General features: G+C 33.5%; 1 protein-coding gene across 2 annotated transcripts in view; it reads left to right on the forward strand.

Annotated features, from left to right (window-relative positions):
* The window catches only part of LOC129231242 (protein roadkill-like), a 67243-nt gene that overhangs the window by 26775 nt on the left and 15251 nt on the right, over window positions 1-25217 (forward strand). Inside the window, exons 1-4 of one of the 2 annotated variants that reach the window (XM_054865519.1) lie at window positions 9768-9775; window positions 13959-14042; window positions 21173-21294; window positions 23225-23376. In XM_054865519.1, the coding sequence (XP_054721494.1) occupies window positions 13962-14042; window positions 21173-21294; window positions 23225-23376 (355 nt within the window). In that variant the 5' untranslated portion in view covers window positions 9768-9775; window positions 13959-13961. Of the gene's footprint in view, window positions 1-9767; window positions 9776-13958; window positions 14043-21172; window positions 21295-23224; window positions 23377-25217 lie in introns of those variants that run through there. The other variant, XM_054865517.1, reaches the window with a different exon arrangement.

Consider the following 25217-nt stretch of genomic DNA (forward strand, 5'->3'; position numbering starts at 1 on the left):
ATGTAGATAACTGTCTCTCAACTATGTTATTTTGTATTAACATCATAATAATATACAATATTGAAGCTGCACTGACTGAAAAAATGACATTCTTTTAAAGGATTCTAACCCGACTCAATTGTGGATAAAGCATTTAAAATTTTTATTAAACTACAAGAGACTTTTATCAAAAGGTGTTATGCTTCGTATTATCATATTTAAGATAACGCAAACGAAACCTGGTACAGCATCGTACAAACAAGCCCGCGACCAAGTTCGAGATCTCAGAACAGAACCTTCACTAAATTCGAGGAGCTCAAGTCATTAATTACCCTTCGCATAATTCAATGTCATATAAATGCAGCCTTCAGTGTTCGAGGATCTGTAAACGTGCCTTCATGAGCCTGTAGAAATCTAACTCCGTGGTGGTAAAAACGAATTTTGATTGTTAATATCGCAAATCATCTCGTTTACTTCAATTTATTTTCCCATGATTTGTATGTAACTGGTTTTATGAAGATAAAAATGTGTTGCGTTTTTAATTTCATTGATGAATTTTTAAATTTATCATTGTTTTCCGAAATTATTTAAGTTTCACGATAAAAAAAACATAAATTGTGGAGAAAGAATATATCGAGGAAAAACTATCTTCAAATTCGATTAATTTATTACTACATGACTTGTTACATTATAATAATTTGTATTTTTAGTTTCATACTTTTCTTCCTCGATTGTTTTCCAAATGATTCATATTTTTAAGGATAAAATATAAAAAATATTACAGAAAGAGAGTTTTAGGGAAAAAAAGCTTTCTCCGGAGCATCACTTACCTATTATTATACAGTGCAGAACCTTTTATCCGGGAACCAAAAAACCGGGAAACCAGAAAACCGGCAACCTTTTGCCGATTTTCCAGCTATTTTTAAAAAATGCGCATTTTCTGCAATTTCTGAAAAACTAAGCATTTTTTTGAAATACCTAACAGAATATTGAGCGGTTTCTTAATAAATTCCATATTACTCATTTATAATTCGGGAAAATGTTTTCAAAACGAACTTCATAGGGTTATCCTTAACGCTGGGTAAAATTTCCGAAATATTTTCTTGAATCAAAAAGTACACTCGTAAGTCTGAAATTTTTGTGTTTTATTCCAACTGAATACTAAAGAAATGAATATTGTCACATTCTAATGCAATATGTTATTGAATAATCTCTAATTAAAGCCGTCTGGAGCGTAAGTGACGTCGGAAAAGCGCGGGAAGCACCGAAAACCAGATTTGCGAATTTTTTCGATAGTTGATGGTGGAATCTAGAAATCATTAAACGCAAGACTCATAAATCAAATTTCTATTTTATGAACTTAATGCAAAAGCAATAGTTATCCATAACTACCGTAATCGCAAACACCAAACCTTTAGAAGAAATTAAAAAAATAAAATAAAAAAAGCGCGTTCAAGAAAATAAAATTCTTTCATACACTATATTAGAAAAATCGCACATTTATGTTCAAAAACTTGTTGCTTGCCCTTCCCTTCATTTTCTTTTGTTTTAAAACATGGAAAAGTGGGGGGTTTTCCCTCCTTTTCAAAATGAATGTGCTGGTGTCAGGTCTATGGATAACTTTTAATAATAAGCATTTCTGAACTGTTTTCTTCTTATTTTAATATGTATTACTATTTATTATAGTAATTTAAGTTTCATAAACAAACGGCCAATAGCGCTTTTTAGCGATCCAGAAAACCGGGAAATTCAGATATCCGGGACAGCGATGGTCCCGAACTTCCCGGATAATTGGTTCTCTACTGTAGTTTCAAAATTCTGTCAGCCAAAATTGAATCTTTTTGCTCAAGTGTTCTTAATATTACTATTCAAGCTGATGGAAGTGTAAGAAAAAACCGTGAACAGTCTTTATACCTTAACATTTGATTTTTAATATCTTGGAGCGAAAATATTGCGGGACGAATAATATTGAAAAATGAAACAAGAAATGCGTATTAGAGATTCATTTGTTTATATTATATATTTAAAAATAAATACTTAAACCCACCTACAAACAATCACAGCACTTGTTTCTAATTTTAAAGTAACAATTGTTAATTATTCGAAAAATATTTTACCACGAATAAACTCATGGTTCGGAAGTTTTCTTTAATTGTCTGTAGAAATAAAAAAGCAGCCCACAAAAAGTTTTCCTGTTTCTGAACCACATCTCAGACGTATAATTTTAGCGAGTCGTTGAAAAATACTTATTATAAGCTAATGTAACTTTTGTGCGTTAATATTCATATTGCAATGAATTTAACTCATTTCCTGAATTGAGTTCGCATACGAAAGTACTGACGGATTTGCAAATGCACGATATGTAAATGAAGCAGTTTTCATTTTTATCTTTTACCGCCATAACTATGGGTTGGATATTAATCGATGCCAATGGCATTTTTTATTCCTTTAACTTGTTATTGATCAAATGTCATATCTTCAGTATTTATGTACACGTCCATGCTAATAAATGCCAGAATGTTTTCAAATTCTCAAAACGATCGATCGATATAAAATAAAATGCGGCATAAATAATGGAATGAAAATTTTAGCAAAGAAATGAATTGGTTATGTGTTAACTTGTATGCACACCTATTATATATATATCGCGTGAAAATAGAAGAAAATGATAATGATAAGGTAATGATCACTTTCTATTTTAATGACTTATTCATGCAAACTATTTTCTAAACTACAATCGAAAATCTATACACCAGAGACAAAGTAAATATTGAACTAATCCGGATCCTAAACTCAAACATTTTTTGGCAGAATTAGGCTTTCGTCTTCCTAAACAATCAAATCTTTGTACAGTATTGCAGGGGGGGGGGGGGAACCAGTACTAAAAAATCGTAATCTACCCCGCCATCATGTGCAAATGCACTGGCATATCCATGTTGCTAGTACTTTTTACCTTGAAATCCTTTTTCACTAAAGTTTTACAGTAATATTTACTAAATTACAGTACATTTTTCAGCAAGTTCTATCGCATTAAGTAATTTTTCAGTGATAGGATTTTGCAGTCAAAAGTTCTAGCCACATGTATGCTTGTACTTTTTACCTCAAATGTTTTTTTTTTTTTACAACGTAGGGGGAATAAGTCAAGAATCAATAGACATCATTTGGACCTTTATTTTTTATTTATTGCTGTATAATTTTGCTTAGGGGATATTGTAGGTAAGTTAATGAAATACGACCCCTAAAACGGCAGTAAAAATTATTTTTCAACAATAGTGAAAGAAACTTGAATACTATTTGCTGAAATTTTGGGTAACCACATAAAACTCCACCAAAAATGTTTTTATTCAAAATGCTGATAAAATTTAGCATTTGCTGATCACGGCATTTTACTTTGAGATACAGAATTAGGTTTTTCATAACCTCTGAAGTGATCTGACTCAAAAAAGGTACTTTCCATTCATAGGACTACATTTCATGAAATTTAATGCCGAAATGAAATCCATTTTGTGAAGGCCCCTGATAGAATAGAGTCGATAAATTGATACCGAAAATGAACAATCAACATTTACTTATCATTTTTGAAAAACATCTTTATCGTCTTATAAAAGGTTTAGCTTTACAAGGTTGAATTTTTAGATAACAATATTTGAGTAATGGACAACTGATACTTCTGACATTTTCTGTTGTGCATTGTATTTTTACTTATCAGTCATCGTATGATATTCAGTTTTTCTAGGTTCCAATGATATTGTTTTGTTATATGAGTAAAACTTAAAAATGTATTGTTTGAAACAATGGTTATGAAATACAGGCAAAGCATAGAAAATGAAATTTAAGTTAAGTTCGCTCTGAATAATGTTTGAAAAGACAGTTTTTCTCACAATCAGTTTAATAACTTCAAATAGTGTTTCAAAATGCTACATAAAAATGTTTCGTTCTTGCGAATACAAAACCAGCTGCCCATGTTTTACAAAAATATATTATGAATACAATAACGACTGCGTAAAATAAATTAATGTTCAAGTGTTGTGATAACATTATCAACCCTTTGGAACTTGCTGAGTGGTGTACCATTTAATTTTCCTGGTACAGAAACAGCACAAATGCTCAAATTTACTTCTTGTGTACCGATAAATTATGCCTTATAATTAAACTCCAGTACGCGTTCCAATGTTGCCCCCCCCCCATCTATTATAACTACAATGTCGTCATATTAAATCATTTCAAGAGAATGTAATAAATCTATTGAAGTGTAAGGCTCGGTTTTAAGGAAAACTGCCTATCTTACCAGTGGCGCAGCCAAACGGGAGGGGGGGGGGGGAAGCAGAGGATCCGCACCATCCCCGAAATGACTAAGTGTAAATATGTATGATTGAAGAAAACATGTCTTGTGTTGAAAACGAACATTATTATATAATATTTATTAAGTAAAAAATGGAACAAGAAAAAATAATTATATATATATTTTTCTTGTACAGTAGGTATAAAACGTATAAATTTTTTGAAGGGGAACTTGGTACAGTAAAATGCACTGTACGGGGGGTGGGGGACGCCGTGAGGTGTACAGCTTTATTGCAATGATTCTTAATTTTTGACGCAGTGCGAAAACATTCCTCTCTCCAGTCTCCAAAACATTAATTTCCCTTGTGTCATTAAAGTAGATACAAACTCTGAGAATATACCTTTTTAGAATCTAACAAAAGGTCTCTTTTGTCTAGTTTCCTCCAAATTTCTTGGAATTTTGTCCCTGCGTGGGCTTCTTGGGGAAGTGGGGAATCTAGCTTGGGAACAAGACAGAGAACCGTTGACGTCAAGGGAAAAAAAAAAATACTTTCAGTGCACCCCCGTCGTAGCAAAGCAACCATTCTGCTGTTGGGCCGATTAGCTTCATTGTTTTTTTTTTCTTTTAAGGATCGTGCTTCGTGATATAATAAGATAACGATACTGATAATTTTAATTTCGGCTTCATTCTTCTTTTACAACAAGTAAATATTCAGTCTCATTACTATTAATTACAAATACTAGGCAATACAACGTGTGCTGGCGAAAGAAATTTCTCGTGCTTAAAGAATTCAAACATATCTGAGGAGTAAAATAAGCGAAAATAGGTTGGTAGGGTTATCTTTGTTACCTGATGATTAATATGCAACTCCCAACGACATTATTAAAAGAATAGTTATAGTTATATCTAACAGAAGATTACTCTATAGTAATTCTGTTGTAATTTTCAAATTTCTCTTTTGCATTAAATTTTGCTGCTAGTTTTAAATTATTATTTGTCATAACCGTTAAATAAAATTTTAATCTCAAAACCAATTTTACTTAACTTTAAGATCTCCATACCATATTGTCAAATTTCCTTACCAGCCCCCTCCCCTGCAAAAATGAAATCATGGCTATGCCACTGATTGGACCCCCTCCGAAATGAAATCCTAACTACGCCACTGTATCTTACTCTTACTATTTCATCAAAAACAACCCTGTTGTAAAAATCTCCTCGCCAAGAAAACCTTTAACTTTTCCACACAAAAAAGGCCTTCATCCTAAACTCAAAAACACTCATCCTTAAAAAGTTATGATATCTAGTTTGCCCGCCAAGTATCTGCCAAACTATCATCCTCCCTCTTCTCTTCTTTCATCACACCTACTTCCATTAGAACCTCCTCCCACCTTCAACTCCTCAGAAATATGGATAGATCTTTTAAATTGTTTATCCTGTTTGACGGAAAGCTTTTCAAAGTGAAGTGGTTGCTTGGTGGGCATAAAGCTTCCCGCCAAACAAGATAAACAATTTAAAGGATCTATCCATGTTTCTGAGGAGTTGAAGGTGGGAGGAGGTTACGCAAAATATTCTAATGGTTTAACCCCAGTTTCGTGCCGACATTTAAAATTTCAACCCCCCCCCCTCCCCTTCAATATGTATATCAAAACTGAAAAACAGGGGGAAGGAAATTTTGTGTCGGCAAAACTTGGGGGGAGGGCAGCATTTTAATCTCATTCATTAATTTTTTTCTCTGCTTAAATATAAACAAACATGGAATCTTAAAACAGAAAGCTCAATGAGGTAAGTCCGCGCGCATGCGCAGTTGCTGTGGCAAATTTGGATCTGTTTTAGTCTTGATTGAATTTCATTTCCTAAGACAACTTTTGAATAACTGTTAGATCTGTTCTATCCTTGCAATTGCAGTCAGAGGTGAACAAACCTTATGAGCTGAGAGAAAGTACATAAGAATTTAGGGTAAATTAGTGATTTTCAAACTTTAATTACTCCGGCCCATGATGTCCCTGAGGGGTTGCATTTTTGTATATGTACTCAATGGCCTACCAAGAAAATGTATGCAAAAAGTCATTACCATAGCCCCCCGGGGGGCTGTGATAGAACCCCCGGGAAGGTACAATTTAAGGGGTAAAAACGAGGGGGGAGGGGGTCAAATGGCACACAAGAGACATCAGTAGGACACAAGGAATGTGTGTGCGAAATTTCAACTTGATTTCTCCTTTCGTCTGGGCTGTAGCCCTGTCAAAGGAAGCGAAAATTTTTTTGAACAGCGATTTTCTAACTTAAATTCCCCCCCCCCCCTCCTGATGGTCCACGGGATTTTTTTTTTTTTTTTTGGTTTACGTCGTCAGGGGCCACTAGAGATTGAGTATACCAAAAATCAATTCCGTTGGTCTTCATGGGGCTGAGATACAGAGGGGTGAAAAACCCAGAAAACCCCCAACTTGTTCTGTCGTGTAAACTGTTCTTAGTCGCTTTTATTTTCTTTCGTCTTTCTTGGCAGTGGATTTGCTTTTGTTGGTTGCTGACGTTTGGTTTCCTTGGCGGTCGGGACGCTCCCGCGTCCCCATGCCGCCTTGTCGTGACATGCGCATGCTCCTTGACATGGTTACGATGTCAGACAATGTGTTTGAGAATGTGACATCAGACAGTGCGATGGAGCTTGAGTTTCTTTTTAAATAACCCTTTGGTTAGCTTTATTATCTAGTAACAGTTGGATACAGTTGAAATCGATAGTACCCAATCGATACAACATAATTTATACTTTTATTTAAACAATTGGTAGTTTAACTGTTCAAGAGGCATGGTCCACCTAGTACGGTACAGTCTCGTTTATACGAAATAACTATGACCAATGTCAACCTGGGTGAACGAAAATTCGGATAATCCGGGTTACAAGTAAATTCGTAAATTAGCAGACTTATCTTTTATAACAGCAAAAAAAAAAAAAAAAACGATACTTTGTAACAAAAATACATTGGATTGTTACTCACAAGTACTTTATCATTTATAGTTCAGCTGCAGTGGTGTCGGACGGACGGACACTCCAAATGCGTCTTGTTTAGTACATTACTATAATTTAGCTCACGACCTATGTAGGAGTTGTTTATTCAATCGAAACAAACAGTGAATGTTTGGCACATTTCTAGTTCCGTTCTGGCTATCATAATTTAAAATTATTAAGTGAATATATTTTTTTCCCTCAACAAATTTGATCCAGATTAAACAGAGATCTGGATAAACGGGGTCAGGATAAACAAAGTTCTACTGTATTAACAGAATGTTAGCGATGTTTAAGTTATTATCTGTTTATAAATCGTATTAGTTTACTTTGTTCAATTTCATAAAACTTGTGTTAACAGAAAGGTCAACTCCGTACCGATTCAATTTTTATGAATCCTGTTTTAACAGGAAGGTCAACTGTGTCACTTTCAATCCTCTCGGAGCATAATCTCCTACATTAATCGATACACTAACTTACTAGTATTTAACAGTAACACACAGCATTGAGGATCTAAATACTGTTGTAAGTGTTTAACTTTGCGCAGATTACGTTCTTCATTAATTTCAATGAAAACAAAGCACGTCTTTATTTTTAGTGCGCTTTGAAAATTTCCAATTTTGTGTTTGTGATATGTAGTCCGTACGTGCTATAAATGATGAGTACATTGAACTTCGCTTTAAGAAATAAAGTGAAAAATATGTTCGTACGGATGGGGAGGGTGGGGGATTTACAAAATTTAAATAAGCGTTTCCTATACTGCTTACCTATGCTAAAGTATATACTAACTTGAACTTCTTTAAAATTAGTGGTTTAGACGGTTGGGAGCCCATCTACTTTTGTTAAAATATATAGTAACTCGAACATAAGAAAAATTAGTGGTTTAGATGTTTGGAAGGTCACCTATTTTTTCCACTTGACCAACGGTATCCTTGTCCTCCAACAACTACACCATTCATTCCCTTCTCTGGGTGTGTATGAGCAACCTGTCAAAGAGGGAGAGGTTGGGACTTGGGGTGCATAAGAATAGAAGAGGCCTTCGTGCTCCCCCTCTAAACCTGGTACCTTGAAGGTTCGTTACGGCTCTAAATCTGTGAATAAGTGTTGTTGACCTTGATGCTCTGTTAACAGAACTTCCTGGAAGCATAGGGCTGATTTTCTTTCACAGTAAGGTTTCTATAAATAAGAAATTTTCGCGGAGCCGTAACCTTGCTTACTTCTCAAGGAAAACGTCTTTACAACTGTAAATGATATAACCTATGTAATCTTTATACATGCATCGTAATGTCTTCGAAATCGAAATTGGAAGTTGGCCTATGAGCGATTGATTCATGTGAATAATTAATCAGAAGTCAGAGAGCGGGGGAAGTTGTAATGGCACACGTAATCTTCCTTCTATGTGTAAACAATCTCATATAGTGTGACTATAAATTGCAGATAAATTTGAAAGTTAACTAACGTACAGCGAAACCCCGATTTTACGCCCCCCGAATCTGCGTTTATCCCGTATTTAACGTTTTTTTCATCGGATCCCATCTATGTATTTTACGTTTTTACTCAGTCTCTTGAGAAACGTAAAATCGGGGTTACACTGTATTTCAATTACTATTAATTATAAATTAAAGTCTCTGCTGGATTCTTTTTTAAAAAGAAAACATTAATAATTTTTCAGCAATTGATTTCCGAATAAGTAGTCTGTTGAAAACAGAGATTTCTACCAGTTGCAACGTTTAAAAGAAATAAAAAAAACTCTCGAATGTAAGAAATATTTCAACTTTTGCGTATGAAAAACTGAGCTCTGTATTGATCACAAATCGCACTTTTTCCAATTTGAGCAACTTGTACTGCAGAATACTTTTGTGGTATTTTAAAAATTCGAAAAGCAATTGAAACTGCTGTTGTTGAGAAGTATATTATGATAATAATTGAAAATGTTGCCCACGTTTTTATTATCTTTTTTATTTTCAGTGATCGGTTTCACGAAAAATGATTTCAGCTAATTTTAATCTACAAAGTTATTGTTATTTATTTTCAAAAAATGAAATTTCAGGGACTCGTTTTTTCAACAATGGCTAAATGAGTTATCTTTTGTTTTTAAGATTGTAATTACGAATGAATATTTTGTGAAATTAACGGAAATTGTATGATAATTGGATTTTTGGACTAGGTTTTAATTTTAAATGATTTGTTTTCAACAGTAGGTTTCACGAAAATAATTTTAATTAATTTAAATGCACATAATTGGTATTATTTAATTTGAAATACCGAAATTTTTACATGAATATTTTGAACCTGGAATGTCTCATTTTCACGGTAGATATTTTTGAGCACATATTTAATTCATATTTAATTAAAATATGCGCTGCCCAATTTATCACATGAATTACTTTCCCTAATTTTTCTCAAGCAAAATATTTCGGCCTCGGTGAGCATTTTACATCTCCAAACTTTTTGAAAAATAATTTCTACTTTCTTGTGTTTAGGCCAGCTCTTGCAGTGAAGAAACGACTCCTCAGGTAAATTTGAAACAGCTAAATTATTATTATTATTTTTTTTTTTTTGTTTTATAAATGTTCATTTAGACATTGCTGTCTCAACTTAACTACATAATTTTCCCATCTGAATAGGGGCGCGCCAATGGAGGTCACTGTGATCTCTAAAATCTCCGAATTCGGCAAATTTTGTCTGACGATTTGGCAAAATTTGAAGCTCTATTCGGCAAAACTAACGATCATTTGGCAAAGTTTGGAGTTTCATTCGGCAAAATTATCATCATTCGAAAAAATATGTGGCTTCATTCGACAAAGTGACAATTTTAGCCCTCCTAAAAAAATTATTCGGGGGGTGCTCCTGCATCTGAATGTTTTCTCTCCCACTCTCTCTCTTTTTTTTTAATTTTTTCTTTTTTTCTATACTTGAGACTACCTCTATTTTCTTATTTTTTCAGAAAGAAAAACATTAACTTTGACGCGCAAGAGGAATTATATATTTAATAACAACAAAAGGAATTATTTCCGAAGAGAAAGGTTTTTTTCAATAATGAGGTGTGAGATATTTAAGTGCAAATGCTCTTAGGAGGTTAATGCCACTTTTAGTCGATGTATTTAGTACGAGGAAAACCATGTACACCCGATGAATACCAGAATCGGTTAGCCCGTCCTTGCTTGTACCCTTTCATTTTGCCCTTGACCGCCTCTTCCTTTTCTCCCTTCATCCGAGAAAAAAGCTGGCAGAAATGTAAGCTAAGGAGAAACAACTAGTTTAATATCCCGATGGTTGAAATCTTCCCCTTTGTTGGATTTGGATTACCCCGCTCTGGATCTATTGTTTGTGCTTTTGGGCCAAAAAACCGCTGGATCATAACCTCGAGTTCATCGATCCAGTTCTAGTCCATGTTTACGGGTTGGGGTGTACCAGCTTTTGTGGCAAAAGGGGGTGAAGAGAACTGTTGGAGAGATTGCCCTGGGAAAAGGGTTTCCGTTGGGTTGAGTCAGCTGAACTGACCCACCTGGCCTCTCTTTGTGTCGCACTTCAAGTGGTCACGAGTTAGTAGATCGTGGCGTTGCCCCATAAAAAATCAGTTTTGTAAAAGAGGGAGCAGTTGGTGTGTGGGACGTAAAGAATCAACATGTGCTTTTGTCTGGCATGTGGTACTGTGGTGATGAATTCGGAAGTGCAGTTAGTTTTCAGTGACCTGAGGAGGTTCGTAGCTCGTTGAAAGTTGATGAATGAAATGGAACTGCTGATCAAATTTTCTGTACTGCATTTCCACTGCTGACAAAACGTTGACTTGGGCATGAACTGAAAATTCCAAATGTAAATTCAAAAAACAATAATTCGAAATAAGTTTTGTGAGGGATGAATAGATCGCTTGGAACAAAAAATATGAATATGGGGGGGGGGGTTTCTTCTGGCCCAAGGTTTTTTATTTTTTTTATTTTTTAGGCCATGCCCAACATTTTCAACGCCAATGCCATTTTATGGTGTTTCTTAATCACATTCAGAGATATTGCTTCATTTCTCCCCCCCTCCCCCAAGACATGAAAATATCCCTTGACATTTTTAGGGAAGTGAAATTTCTTTTGAAGTGATGAAATGTAAGAAGGCATCGAAGGCTAATAATGCTGATCAAATCCATAAAACAATATTTTTTCGAGAATTAAATGGTGAAATAGATGATAGGAGGGAAAGATGAGTTGTGTACTTGTTTTTAGCCCTGAAATACATTGTGTTGCCATTTTTGGCAACATGCCCAATTTAATCTTCTAAGATACTACAGTCGAACTTGCTTATAACGAGCCCTGATTTAATGAGAACCTGGATTTAGCGAGAAAATTAGAAACACATGGTTGGTGCAATGTTGAGTATATGGGAGCATAACTCGTTTTTAGCGAGTAAACCCCGCTTAAAACGAGCAATATTTTTGTGATTCATAAAATTTCTATTGACTTCCAGCTCAGCTTATCCTTCTCTCGGTAAATTTTCTTTAACATTTCAAAGACAACCAAAGTTAATGATTAATCATAAATCCTGAGAACAAGCGATCATGACCTTTTTTTTTTAAATTTGTGGAGTAAAGAAACATAAAAAATTATATGTGTGTATATGTATTCTTCAAAAACAGAGACATAAGATACACTCATACAGTTCAAAGCAAAGTAACCAACTTGTTTGGGACTGAACGGTGTATAAGAAGTAGAAAAAAGCAGCTATGATGAATTTTTATGATTTTTTTTCTCGAACTTGCTTTTTACGAGCACTCGGTTATAGCGAGCAAATATCACTGTCCCTTTGCGCTCGTCATAAGCGAGTTCGACTGTATAAGAACAAATTGAAACGCCGTAGTTGCCAATAACTAAGAAAATGGGAAGAGAAAGTTTCCTCTGCAAATAAAGAACATTTGTAAGAAATGTGTTTTGCATGCGTAAACGTTTTATGTTGAATAACGCAGCTTTCTTTTCGAATACAGTAAAAATTTAGTTATTTATGTAAGAAACGGACGAGCAGACCCGTCATTTGGGCGAGCAGGGAAGTCAATTGCCCCCTTCCCTCCCCGCATCTTAAAAACATAAAACAGTGAAACCTGTGTAAGTGGACCACCTGCGGTGCATTACTTTTACTTTAGTGGGTCAACTTAAACCAGGGTTCATACGCCTCCTGAAAATCCTGAAAAACTCATGAAAATTAATTTTTTCTTCTAAGGGCCCTAAAATTTCCTGAATTTTTGTTTTAACCTCCTGATTTCCTCCCCTCTCCTCCTGATTTTTTTTTCTAGTAAAAGTGCTTCATCAATCTCTCTTTAATAATTGCTAATTTTAATTCCATGTCGTCTCCGTTTAGGCAGCCATGTTGAATTACAGGCAGCCAATCGAAATTCTTGTATTGTACAGAGCACCCAGTGCTTTTCGCAAAGACATGGGGTGTATTCAAACTGACTGACCGGTTACTCTGTTCGAACATGCCCATTACGTTTACTGAGCAAGGTTTTGTAGGGGCCGTGGAAGCCCGATCGGTAGAGTGTCGGATTCGGGGTCGGAGTATCCTGAGTTCGAACCTCGATGATCGAAGACCCACCGTCGTCATTAAAGGGGATTGGGCGACGTTAAATATGCTCGTGGTCTCAATGTCCTCCAAGTGAAACGATGCCTCTGGGGGTGCTAGCACCAGGTAGCTATTAGCTCCTGGTCTAGTTCTAAATTCTCATTAACTGTTCGATCCGGTGATGGTGCTGCCATCTATCGGTATAAAAAATAATAGAGGCAAGGCACATAGTATGCAGTCCTCGACATAAATACAGTTTTAGTCAGTTGTGACTCGAAATCGAATTGAAAGGTTTTGTAGCAACAGCTATTAAGCGTATTTTCTATATTGCTAATTAATAGTAGTGCTATTGCTATTTTGTAGTATATTTAGTATTGATAATATGCCGATATATCTATTGGGACTTTGCTAATATTTTGTGTATTCCTGTTATTTTCAAATATTTTGAATCCAATTTTTAATTTTTTTTTTTTTTTTTTTTGATTGAATGATGAGATAAATAAAATACCAATCGATTAAAAACATAATACATTTTTTATTTATTTTCTTTTTTAAATTTTGACAGCAAAGTAGATTAAATATTACTGAAACTAATTTTCTTGTAAAAACCGCTCGTGTTATTACTCCTAAAAATTTTACTTTTGACTCCTGAAAACTCCTGAATTCATTTTGTGTGGAAAAGTATGAACCTTGTTAAACAGGTGCTCAACTTACAAGGGTGGTCAACTTCACAGGTTTTACTATATAATTATGCATTTTGACTTTCCTATAAAATGCATTGAGTACATATCCTTTGCACTCTCCTCCTCTGGAAAACTTGAAAATGACGGTCCTGGGTTTGATGGGTGTTTACAATGTCCAAAACAATAGTGTAAATTCATTATTTTCACAAAACAAAATTTTGACTTACGCGAAGAGTCTTGGAACACACTCCTCGCATAAATCGAGACTCCACTGAAACGATTATTTATCATCTATTCACTTTGCCGCAAAACCCTATTCAACGGTTAATCGGGCCTTATTGTATATAAAATCTTTCTCAACAAATTTTTATACTTTATCTGTTTTATATTTTACGACTCCTGAATATTGGAGTTATAAGACTCTTTCTGACTTGGAAAATTTTCGTATACTCACTCGGCATTTCTTTTCTTTTAGGCTATGGCAGTAGCCTGCCGTGGAACAACGCCTCCTCCTCAAGAAGTATCTGTTCCAATGGCGGAAAATTGGTGTTATACGCAAGTAAGTGTATTTGGGTAGAAATAGTTTTCAAGTTAAAATGTCAGTAATCCAACGTTATTAAGCACAAAACTTGCAAATGATTGCAGACACGTGTTTCGGTGTTACAAGGAACACCTTTTTCAATGCAAAGAAGTGTGAGCTTTTGGATGAAAAGTCATCCGAGAAAAGCAACACGGTGGAACAGGAGGTAGTATAAATATCAAAAAATAGAAATTAAACAAAACAAAAAAGATAAAATGACACATGGAGAAAAAATTTATTATATAATTCCATCAGGAAAAAACCGTTAAGTAATAAATTTTAACAGAAAACCCATAAACAATGCAAAAAGTCCAAAAATGAAACCACTCTGAATAAATTAGCAATAAATTTAATAGCGGGAAAAACTATGTATGGAAGCAATGTATCAAATGGAGAAATGCAGAAAAAACAGAGTGAAGGATAAACATATTGGAATTAGTTAATCACAAAACGAAATAAGAAAGCAAAAAATGAAAAAATGAAAGTAAGAAATGTACGACGTTTATATAAAAATAATAGAAAATCTAAACCAATTTTAACAAAGGAGTCCACACAGAGGAAAAATAGGGAATTGCTGTAAGATCGTTAACTAAATTAGAACGGTTCCTCAGGATGTGAAAAGATTCCCAAAAATCAAGATCCAACGAATTGGGGCATTTTTGGATAATTTGATAAGAGTTAAAATCAAAAGAGTGATTCGATTCCCAACAGTGTTGAGCAATACTGGATTTATTCAGCTGTTGTTTTCTCACATAGCTTTGATGTTCTTTTAACCGAAATTTCAAAGAACGGCGGGTCTGTCCGATGTATCCGAGTCCGCAATTGCAAACAATTTTATAGATCCCACAGCAATTAAGAGGGTGAATAGAATCTTTAAGAGAAGAGAAAGAAAGTTTATTAATAGGAGAAAATACCACTTGGAATTGGAATCGCTTCAGAATCTTAGCAACCTGAAAACTGATACCAGGGAAGAAAGGCAGAACAACTAAATTCTTAACACCAAAACACGTGTCTGCAATCATTTGCAAGTTTTGTGCTTAATAACGTTGGATTACTGACATTTTAATTTTTCAGCACAAAGGTATTTATTCTTTATTTAGTTTTCAAGTTGTTTAAATTCGTTCCAGTAATTTTTGGTTTTATTAGGTGGAATTTAAAAATAATTAACCCTACCCTACTAGCAAAATTTCTTGCATCAACCTTGACAGATCTTGATATTATACTGACGGCGTCAATATTGACGTGTTTCATACTGCATAAAGCTTGCATAAAGATTAAAAAGCAATATTACAATAACAACACGTATGCAACATTGCATTCATCTTAAAGTATCAATATTGATATTACCTTACAATAACAACATTGCATACATGTTGTCGCCGTCAAGATGATATTGATTTCATGCTGTCGCCGTCAAGGTAATTAGTGCACAATAGAACAGGTGGACCTTCGTTGATACTTGCGCATGCGCACAGTTCTTTCTACCCAGCGTCAATCGCATTGCTGGCACATTCTTCCTGCTTCGATCTTCGATTCAGTCGGTTCAGAGGAGCTGCACGTGGCGTTGCATTCTTTATTAGGCTTCGTTAAGTTGGTTGCTTAGTTATTAGTGTGGAATAGTATGTTTAAGGAATAACTTATGAATAACTCATAACTGCATTTGTTTATTAATATAGTACTAAACAAGTCATATCGCAAACGATGTGCGATCAATATTAGAAATGGCCGAAAATAACTTTTTTCGTCCCTAGACTTTGAAACAAAGGACATGAAGCCCAGAATGTCGTATTATCACTGAAATCTCACGAGTAAGATTAATTTTATTCAACGGTTATTTATGTTATAAAATTCATATGTTTTGTCCATGGGATATTTTCAATGCTGACATCCATTTGGAAATGTACTTTAATGTATTTATTTATTTATTTATTTATTTATTATTTTGCTATCTTTACTCGTAAATGTGCTATAAAAACTTCCGCAATTATTCCTATCTAGGCATTTTATGTCTTTATAATACAATTAGAAGCATGAATTTAAAAAATAAGCCAAGTACTACGCAAAACGAAGAAACTTTCATTTTTTAAATTAAATTGTGAGTACTATTAATACCTTTATATGAATTTCCGATCAGATGTCAGCTTTAAGAAAATATTCTTAGGCTAGAAAACTATCTTGAAGAATAACAGAAATAATTAAAGAATGAAATTTAATTCTCGAGTTTAAAGTGAAAACAATACAAATAAATAAATAGATAAAACACCTTGCAAACGTGCTGATTTCATACTGTCATGTCAATATATCCTGACATTTTGCTGTCATATCAATACGTATGCAATATTACAAAAGCAAGATCATCTTGCCTAGACCTTGATTTCGTGCTGTCATGAACATCTTGATATTATCCTGTCATATCAATACGTATGCAATATTACAAAAGCAGCCTACCTTGATATTTTCCTGATATTATGCTGCATACACCTTGTCAGTCAATATTGTGGCAGCCTGCTGACAGCATAAATGGAGCAACATAACAATATTGAGGCAGCATTAATGCAAGATTTTTCTTGCATGTCAACCTTTATGCAATACTGAGGCAAGATATTTTGCTTACTAACTTACAAATCTAGACTGTAAAATAACCCAATAAGGACGTTTTTTTTTCCAAATATATTCAGTTCTGAAGGGAAGATACGGAAATATTTTTTCTAAATCATTGCTATATTTTACACAGGGGTCATGGCACACATTAGGGTCAGACTGTGCCATTGAAATTTTTAGGAGGGGAGGGGGGTTAATGGGTATTTTTTTATTTAGGAGGCTCCAAATTTGAGGGGGTATTCGTGGCATGGGGGGGGGCGCTTTTTTACAAGCAAGAAGCAGCGACATTCTTCAGCAGCATTATTGTTGCCAGATGCAGAACTAATGAAAAAGTTATAAGTTATAGGGTCTGGTGGGGAAAAGTGGTCAATGGGGTAAAGTGGTCATACGTCAAAGAAATGGCTGTAGCTTGGAAATAAATGTTCGAATGAATGTGAAAATTTTATTTTAGAGTAAGAGGGTTAGAAACTACATTTTGAATACAAAATTTTACAACTGGAAAAATGTTATGTGTTTTAAAAAAAATATTTTGAGTGAATATGAAAAATTTTATAATCTAAACACCTCTTTTAACTTCCTTGGGAAATTTTGTTTGTTAGAATTATGAACAGATGGACTGCACAGGAAGCTTCCTACATGTCTCAAGAACTCTTACTCGTTAGCAGTTAGCTCAATCTCTTTTTGATAAATTTTTAGAGCAATTTAAGTAAGATGGGGTAAAGTGGTCATAATAATATGCTTAACGAATATTGTTCTTCTAAAGTCACTTAATATTAAAGTATAAGGCAGATATAAATTAAAAATTAATTTCACTTAACCCCTTTTGTCGGAATTATGAAATATTGTACCAAAAATGTTGATATTTGGTACACAGTGTACTGTGGTAAAGGGTATCTTATAGACAAAATTTTGAGTTTGTAGGAGAAAAATTAAAAGAGTTATGGCACGTCCAATATTCCGGACTTATATTTTTGAAATCAATATTTCATATACAAAAACGATAAAATACCGAACAAACTTTATTATAAAATGTTCTACAAACAATTATAAAACATAATATAAGCGTTTGAAATGATTAATTAAAGATTATATATTTTTAAACAAATCAGGAATAAAACCTCGCTTTTCAGATGAAAATCCATGGTTGGAAAAATGAGCCACTCTCTACCTTTTAATCCTTATATGCCAGTGTTGTCAATCCCAAAACGAAAAATAATTTCGCAGATTATAATAAGTAGAATGTAAAGAGTCAACTACAAGAAAATCAACTAATTAAATCAATTATTAAATGATTAGCAGCTGTTTAAAGTGTATGTCCAGTATACTGGACACCAGGTCTGAAGGAGTTAACATGTATTGTTTTTACAGTAAACAATGTTAAATTTACGAGTATATGCGTATGCATACGCATATACTCGTGTAAAAACGTATATATACGTATTCACATAAATGCACCAATAACTATGTATATGAGTGTCTGCAAGTATTTTTTATCTATATACAGATATACATTCGGCTATACATGTATATACTGGCTTAAACTGGTACATATATACGAATAGTTATATACTCAGGTAGACACGTATATACACATTCGTACTCGAGTAGACACTTACATACAAGCTTATGATATACACAGAGTGACTTTAAACTTTAGGGCAAATTATTAATAGGTGTTGGACGGGAGGATAAGAAGCAAGAATCATAGGGAAAATATGGTCACTAACAAAACGTTGATGCGCTACATGGCACGCAAAGCCAGAAACTAATGGATGCAAAACAGATCAAAAATTTATTTCACAAAGACAATTTTACACAACATTTAAGGTCTCAAGAAAGTTTTAAAGGGATTTATGAAATTTGCGGAATGCAGCTGTAATACACGCGTCGCAATCACAAAACACGTTCTGTTGCAATAACAAGACTTATGAAAATCTTTCATCAGTCGCTGTGTCTTTGTTGCGATACACGTATTAGAGCTACTACAGGCCACAACTTTTAACAACTCCTCTAAATATTTCTTAAACTAAAATGTCGGGTAAAATCCTCTTTGTGAAACAAATTTGTGACCTGTTTTGCATTAATCAGTTTTTGGCTTTGTGTGCATGTAGCGCGTCAGCAACCATAAGTTTCTCATAATTCTTTGTTTCTTATCCTGCCCTCTCACACCCCTTAGGTTTTCGCTCAAGAGTTTGGATTCACTCTGTAGGCATGCACGTATATAAGCGTTCATACTTGTGTATGCAAACATGTTCTGGTGTATTCAAGTAAATGTACGTATACGTGTCTTATAATCGTGTTTACATGTATACATATGTATATAATCATGCTTCCATATATATACGAGTATATACATGAGTAGTCATGTACAGACACGCACTGGATGTATCCACGAGTTAACTCGTGTATACATGTTCATGTATGCACACTTATATATGGGTATATACGTCTACTATACACGTATATACTCAGGTATGCACGCATATATTTGAGATACAAGTGCATACGCTCATATGATGTGCATTTACACATGTATGTACTCGTATATGCAGGTGACACATGTATACACGTGACACATGTATACACTTGACACGTATATACTCGTGAAGACACGTATACACTCTTGCAGTTTATTCCGTAAAAATTCTTATATACTCGTGTATACATGTATATGCTTGAGTAGGCACGTACATGCATGTATCTGATGTATACATGCATCTACTCATATATTGGAACGTATTAACTCATGTTCATAAAAAAAGTATATACTCGTGTATGCACGCCATATACTTGTAACTATAAAAACAACCGAACTATACAAAAATTAGGGCTATTTATAACGGTTTATCAGCTATTTTTAACTAAAACCACTTTCCCCCACCCCATGGGGTAAAGTAGTCATAAATACTTGAAGAAAAAAAAGATACAAAACTACTTAAATCAAAAAAATTTTTTCCCTAAAATTCATTGTGCCGTGTTCTTTAATAATGAAATGGAAAATAGCTACAAAAAAAGTTGGAAGTTTTTAAAGAAATTATAGCATTTTTTTGTCCACCTAAGTTGAAAACCTACGATTTCATGACCACTTTACCCCACCAGACTCTACAATAAACATGGAGTGATACGCCCATAAATTTAAAACTGTTTCGACAGCAGTATGAAAATGAAACCTATGGCTAAAATAAAATAGTTTGTTTTTTACAAAAAATTAAGCGACATCACTATTAATGAAAGAATTTTTATGAAATGTTTTAAGAATATTAAAAGGGGGAGGGATATTTCGTAGGTTTAATGGATTTGATTCCTTGACTTTATGACTTAAGTTACGTAAGTAATCCCCTACAACAAGTGTTGCAAAGAAAGTGAATTTAAGGAAGAAAATTTTGAAAGTTCCCGGAAATTTTAAAATAATGTAAAGGAAAAAAAAACTTTGTTTCTATTTTATTACACGATTTCAAATTTTTTATGCTTTTTACTATTGTAAATGCAAAATACATAACTTTTTTCTAAAAATATTGTGCTAAATAGACTGTTAAGCTATCCTTAACTGACTATTTTTATTGGTTCGCAGTTAAATATTTGACCGATTGATTTGATGGTCGAATACTTTTATGATCTGTAATTTCACATTTAAACAATTTATTTATATGTTTAGCACTCTTTGATTAATGCACTGAGATAAATCATATCATTCGTAACTTATCACATCAGGAAGGATTGCTTACGTAGTTATTTTTGGACATCTACCAACAATTTGAATTTCTTTCAAAAAAAAAATAACCTTGTTCAACAACATATCGTCGCCTCAGAGCAACAGTAAAATATTTAATCCCAGAAATAACACTAAGATATCTTACTGTTGCTCTGAGGTAACGATATTTTGAGTTTTATTCGATTTCAATTTAAAACAGCTTGTTCTATACTGAGAACATAGATTTTTTAGCGATAATATCATCTGAAATTTTTTTTAATATGATCATGTTTAAGCCCAGAATCAACGTGGAAAAACAGTTTGTTTACTTCCAAAATTCACGGTTTGTTCCCGTAGCTCAAAAACTGGGTATTTTGCATACCTACAACTGTATAGATTATTTAGTAGTTATTTATGTTGTTATTTAGAAAATACAGGAATGAGTCTTTAAAAAAATTGGTGGGTGCTTATAAATATTGACCGAATTATAATTTCGATAAATGGACATAGACTATGTCAAATTACATTTGGTCTACAGTAGTGTCCCGAAAACACGACCTATTGTGAACTAAAAGGTGACTGAAATAGTAAAAATGCTGGGTTAGTGAAAATACATGAGCAACTGAGTTTTCAGGGTTTTTTTGTTTTTTGGTCCAACCTGAATATGGTCAAAGTATACTGGAATCGAATGCTGAGTTCTTGAGACTGTTATTGTAATTTTTATAAGTGGATATTAAATTACATTTCCATTTAAATGTTCTGAACTTCACTTGAGTTGATGAACTTTTTTTCTTAAATGTGTATTTTTATTTATTAGGTGAAAGTTGTAAAGTTCTCTTATATGTGGACAATCAACAATTTTAGCTATAGTCGAGAAGAAATGGGGGAAGTTTTGAAAAGTTCATCGTTTTCTGCTGGAGCTAATGACAAACTGAAATGGTAACTGCTGCTCATTTTGTTAAATACATTTTTTATGCAAATACTTTTGAGTTTGTTTCATTTTGCTCGATTTTATTTTCTTTGTGATGCAAGTAAATAAGGAAATTCAAACGATCAATAAGCGTATTATAAAAAACTCTCTATAGAAATTGCGCTGATTAGCTGACTTCAAGGCTATTTGTACGACCACATATGCACAATCCTCATAGCTAGCTAGTGACAAAACCTGCTCTTTATAGCTGAAAGCAAAACTTATTTCTTTCATACGAAATGAGATTGTGATCCCCTACCTACTAAAAACAATATCTTGACTTAAGGTTAGAAACTTTTTAAAAACTTCCTAGTTAAATGGGTTTTCTAAACTTGCTTCACAGTACTCTTCTGTTTCAAGGGACGTTTATTTCAATACAAACTGATGTAAAGTCATATATTGGTTAAATAAATCGCCAAGTCTTTGTCACCTATTTCGGCCATACGTGGTCTAAGTCAAGAACAAATTTAGCACTAAAGGAATCATTCTAAATGTATCCAAACCAACACTGGATTCGGCGCTTCATTTTCAGCTTCAAATTTGTAGCCAGCTTGGCTATCTATCGTCAAGCTAGCGACAACTTCATATTTATTTTTACTTTAAAAACGGAGAAATATATTTCTAAGCTTTATCTTTCCATTGCCCGTAGTTTATCTCTTTTCTAAGGAAAGCATTTACGGGCATTTTTTTTTCTTTTTATTTTCATCCAGTTGACTTGTTATACCAAGTCAGTTTTCAGTTGAAAAATGTAATCTATCTTTTTGTTGCATTTTGGTTTTAAAAATAAATATTTGATGCAGTGTTGTTTACGATATTTAGAATGCGTGCCATTTACCATTATGGTTAGCGTGCCTGCAAATTATGTATCGGTTTTTAAGGGAGATTTATGTATTTCACAACTGTCTGCTGATTACTTGTAGTTTTGCCGATTTCTCAGCGTTTTCCAAGGAAAATAAATAAATAAAAATATTTGTCTTACTGCTTAACAGGTGATGCTCTAGCTCTGCAGTAGCCAGTGCCACAGCAATTTCTGCTGGAAATGTTCCAAAATGAAAGGAATGTATCGCCAAAAATTGGGTGCCTTGTTTGAGATTTGAATCTTTTCGCATCCTCCAAGTGTTTCAATTATTTTAAAAGATGGAACGCAGTTTAATATTCATCGTCTTGATTATCTTAACACCAAGTGGCGCATGAGGCCTCTCACGTGGCATTCCATCCCTACTGAATTAATGCTGTGTAGCTACTAACCCCATCTTGGCCAGCAAAAGGCATTTCTTTCTTGTAAGGCCATCTGACGCCAGGTTAGTTTTATACGCCGCGCTTCTTGTGATCAGTGGTCCTTTTGAGAGCAGTTCTTGTTGAGTCTACTGCCTGCATTATGAGAACATGTCCTATCCATGACCATCTGTGCTGCAGTTTAATATATGCTTACCAAAATCAAGTTATTCTGTTGTTTATTTTAATAATTCTTTTTTTTTTTTAAATTTTATTTTGTTTAGTTGGTTTCATGTTAAGTTAAAAACAAAAAAAAAAAAAAAATGCACCATCAGATTTTGCTGAAACTTGTCCAATTTGCCCTTTTTATGATTTAAAAAAATGTATGCAAAATATCCAGGGGGGGGGATCACCGAATTTTGTTCATCATATTCTGACCCGCCCCTCGACACTCCTAAATGACGGACCTGTGTATACATTAAAATAAAATTAAAACATTGGTATTCAGTGTAAAAGCATGTTGCTCAGTGATGCACATACAAATTTTGTTTGCTTATGTCGCTACAATCTCACTTTTCGATTACGATAGAATGTTGAATTCACCACATTTGACTAATTTGGCAGGAAAATTTTGAAAATTGAGTTTTTTGAGTTAAAAACTTTAAAAAACTATTTTATTTTTAGGTGCCTAAGGGTAAATCCTAAAGGTCTTGATGAAGAAAGTAAAGAATATTTGTCACTCTACCTACTTCTAGTCTCTTGTAACAAAAGTGAAGTTAGAGCAAAATTCAAATTCTCTATTTTAAATGCCAGACGAGAGGAAACAAAAGCTATGGGTAAGCACTATGACTATGTAACCATAATTCATAAAATATACTTAGCTATTAATAGCGTATATTGTGTTTTTAAAAGCTTTCAAAATGTATGGCAATGAGGGTTGTATGGCGTTTCTGTATGTACTGAAATTAAATTTTTTTTTCTTAATTTTTGTTCAAACATTCAGTCTACATTATTTTGACTTGTTGTTTTCATTTGAAAGATGTATGTGAAATTATGTGACTTGATGTTATGCCAAAAATTTCAACTGTTAAAAATTAAGAACATTTAAAGAGAGCATTATAATTTCTGTGAAAGATGGGGGAAAATGCCCATGTCACTTCATAGATGTTGTAAATTGCTTTTAGAAACTCTTCATGTTTTAAAATTTTTGTGCAAGAATGTATTTTTTTAGAAATGATTCATTTCTACTTCACAATTTTATTTTTCACTGGATTTAATAATTTATTTTTGCAATGTTTCATGCATCTCATAAAATATAACATTGTTTCTATATGAAATTTATGACATTCGTGCCCTTTCATGTACATTGATTCGACATATAGTTCAGTTTAACAAGTTTAAACAAGCGTTTTTCAGTAATATGCATTCAAAGATTCATTTAAGAAGAAATAAATTAAGTAAGGGGAAGTGGGGTACGTTGGTTCGCATTTTTACTTATCATTTTTAATCTCATCAAAACATTTTATGAGCAGCTTGATTTTCTACAATAAGTTTCACTGAATACACCACAGATACTACTCAACACCACAGATTTTTTTTTTTGGAAATGCTGAATTGATAAACTTTTTTTATTTTAATTTTTTAACGGAACCTTGTAAAGTGGACCAACGTGCCCCACCTTAGACCATTGAGAGATACACCAAGCCTCCCATTCATTCGCTATTGTATACACTGAAGCGGGAGTAAGGGCGGCAGGTCTCATCTCCGAGGAAAACATCAAATAATTTCGCCGGTATGTACCATGTGACTACGATCTTTAGGATTATGGTGTTTTCTTCCTATATGTCTCTATACTATGGGAGAGTTTGACTCTTCAACATGCTTTATTGCAGTGCACATAATTGAGCAAGGTTCGATAAAATAATCGTTAGTACAGTAAAACGTGTAAAGTTGACCACCTGTCTAAGTTGACCATTATTTTCTGGCACAGAATTAGATCTTATCATATAATTCAACCTCTATAATTTGACCACCTGCTTAAGTTGACCACTAAAGTGGTAAATTTACACAGGTTTCACTATATTTGATAAAATATTAAAATTATTTTGCTAAACCTTTTTTTCTCTGTCCTTTAAAACGATATTATAACACTTTTTTCATATAACCAACTACTTTTACATGCAGTGAAAGCACTTCACTAAAATCAGCCAACCACTAACTTGTGAAGTCTATGGAGAATTGCGTTTCAGATTTCACAAAGAACTTTTTTCGAACACAAAGTATTGGAAATGTTAAGATTTTCTAAAATTTTCTCTATTATTCAGCGATCGAATTAAAAAAAAAAAAAACTTTTGCTGAGAAGGAAAACAAACTGTTCAAACACCCCAATTTGGGAGGAAAAATTGCAGTTTTTCTTGTGAAAGTTTTTTTTTTTTTTTTCATCATTCAAATAATTTATTTTTGAAAACTTTCTTTGTGTTTTTGGGGTTGTTTTTGCAATAGATAAAATCTTTATTCATTTCATTAATTTTCTTAAAGAAAAAAAATATTTTTTATGAGGAAGATAGGCTAAAAAATAGTTTGAAATGCATTACCATTTGAAACTTTAAAAAAAATTTTTCACAAATTTAATATTTTATTCATTTCCAGTAGGCATGAAATAGTAAATGAATTAATG

This window comes from Uloborus diversus, chromosome 10 (assembly GCF_026930045.1).
Source record: "Uloborus diversus isolate 005 chromosome 10, Udiv.v.3.1, whole genome shotgun sequence".
Classification (NCBI taxonomy): Eukaryota; Metazoa; Arthropoda; class Arachnida; order Araneae; family Uloboridae; genus Uloborus; species Uloborus diversus.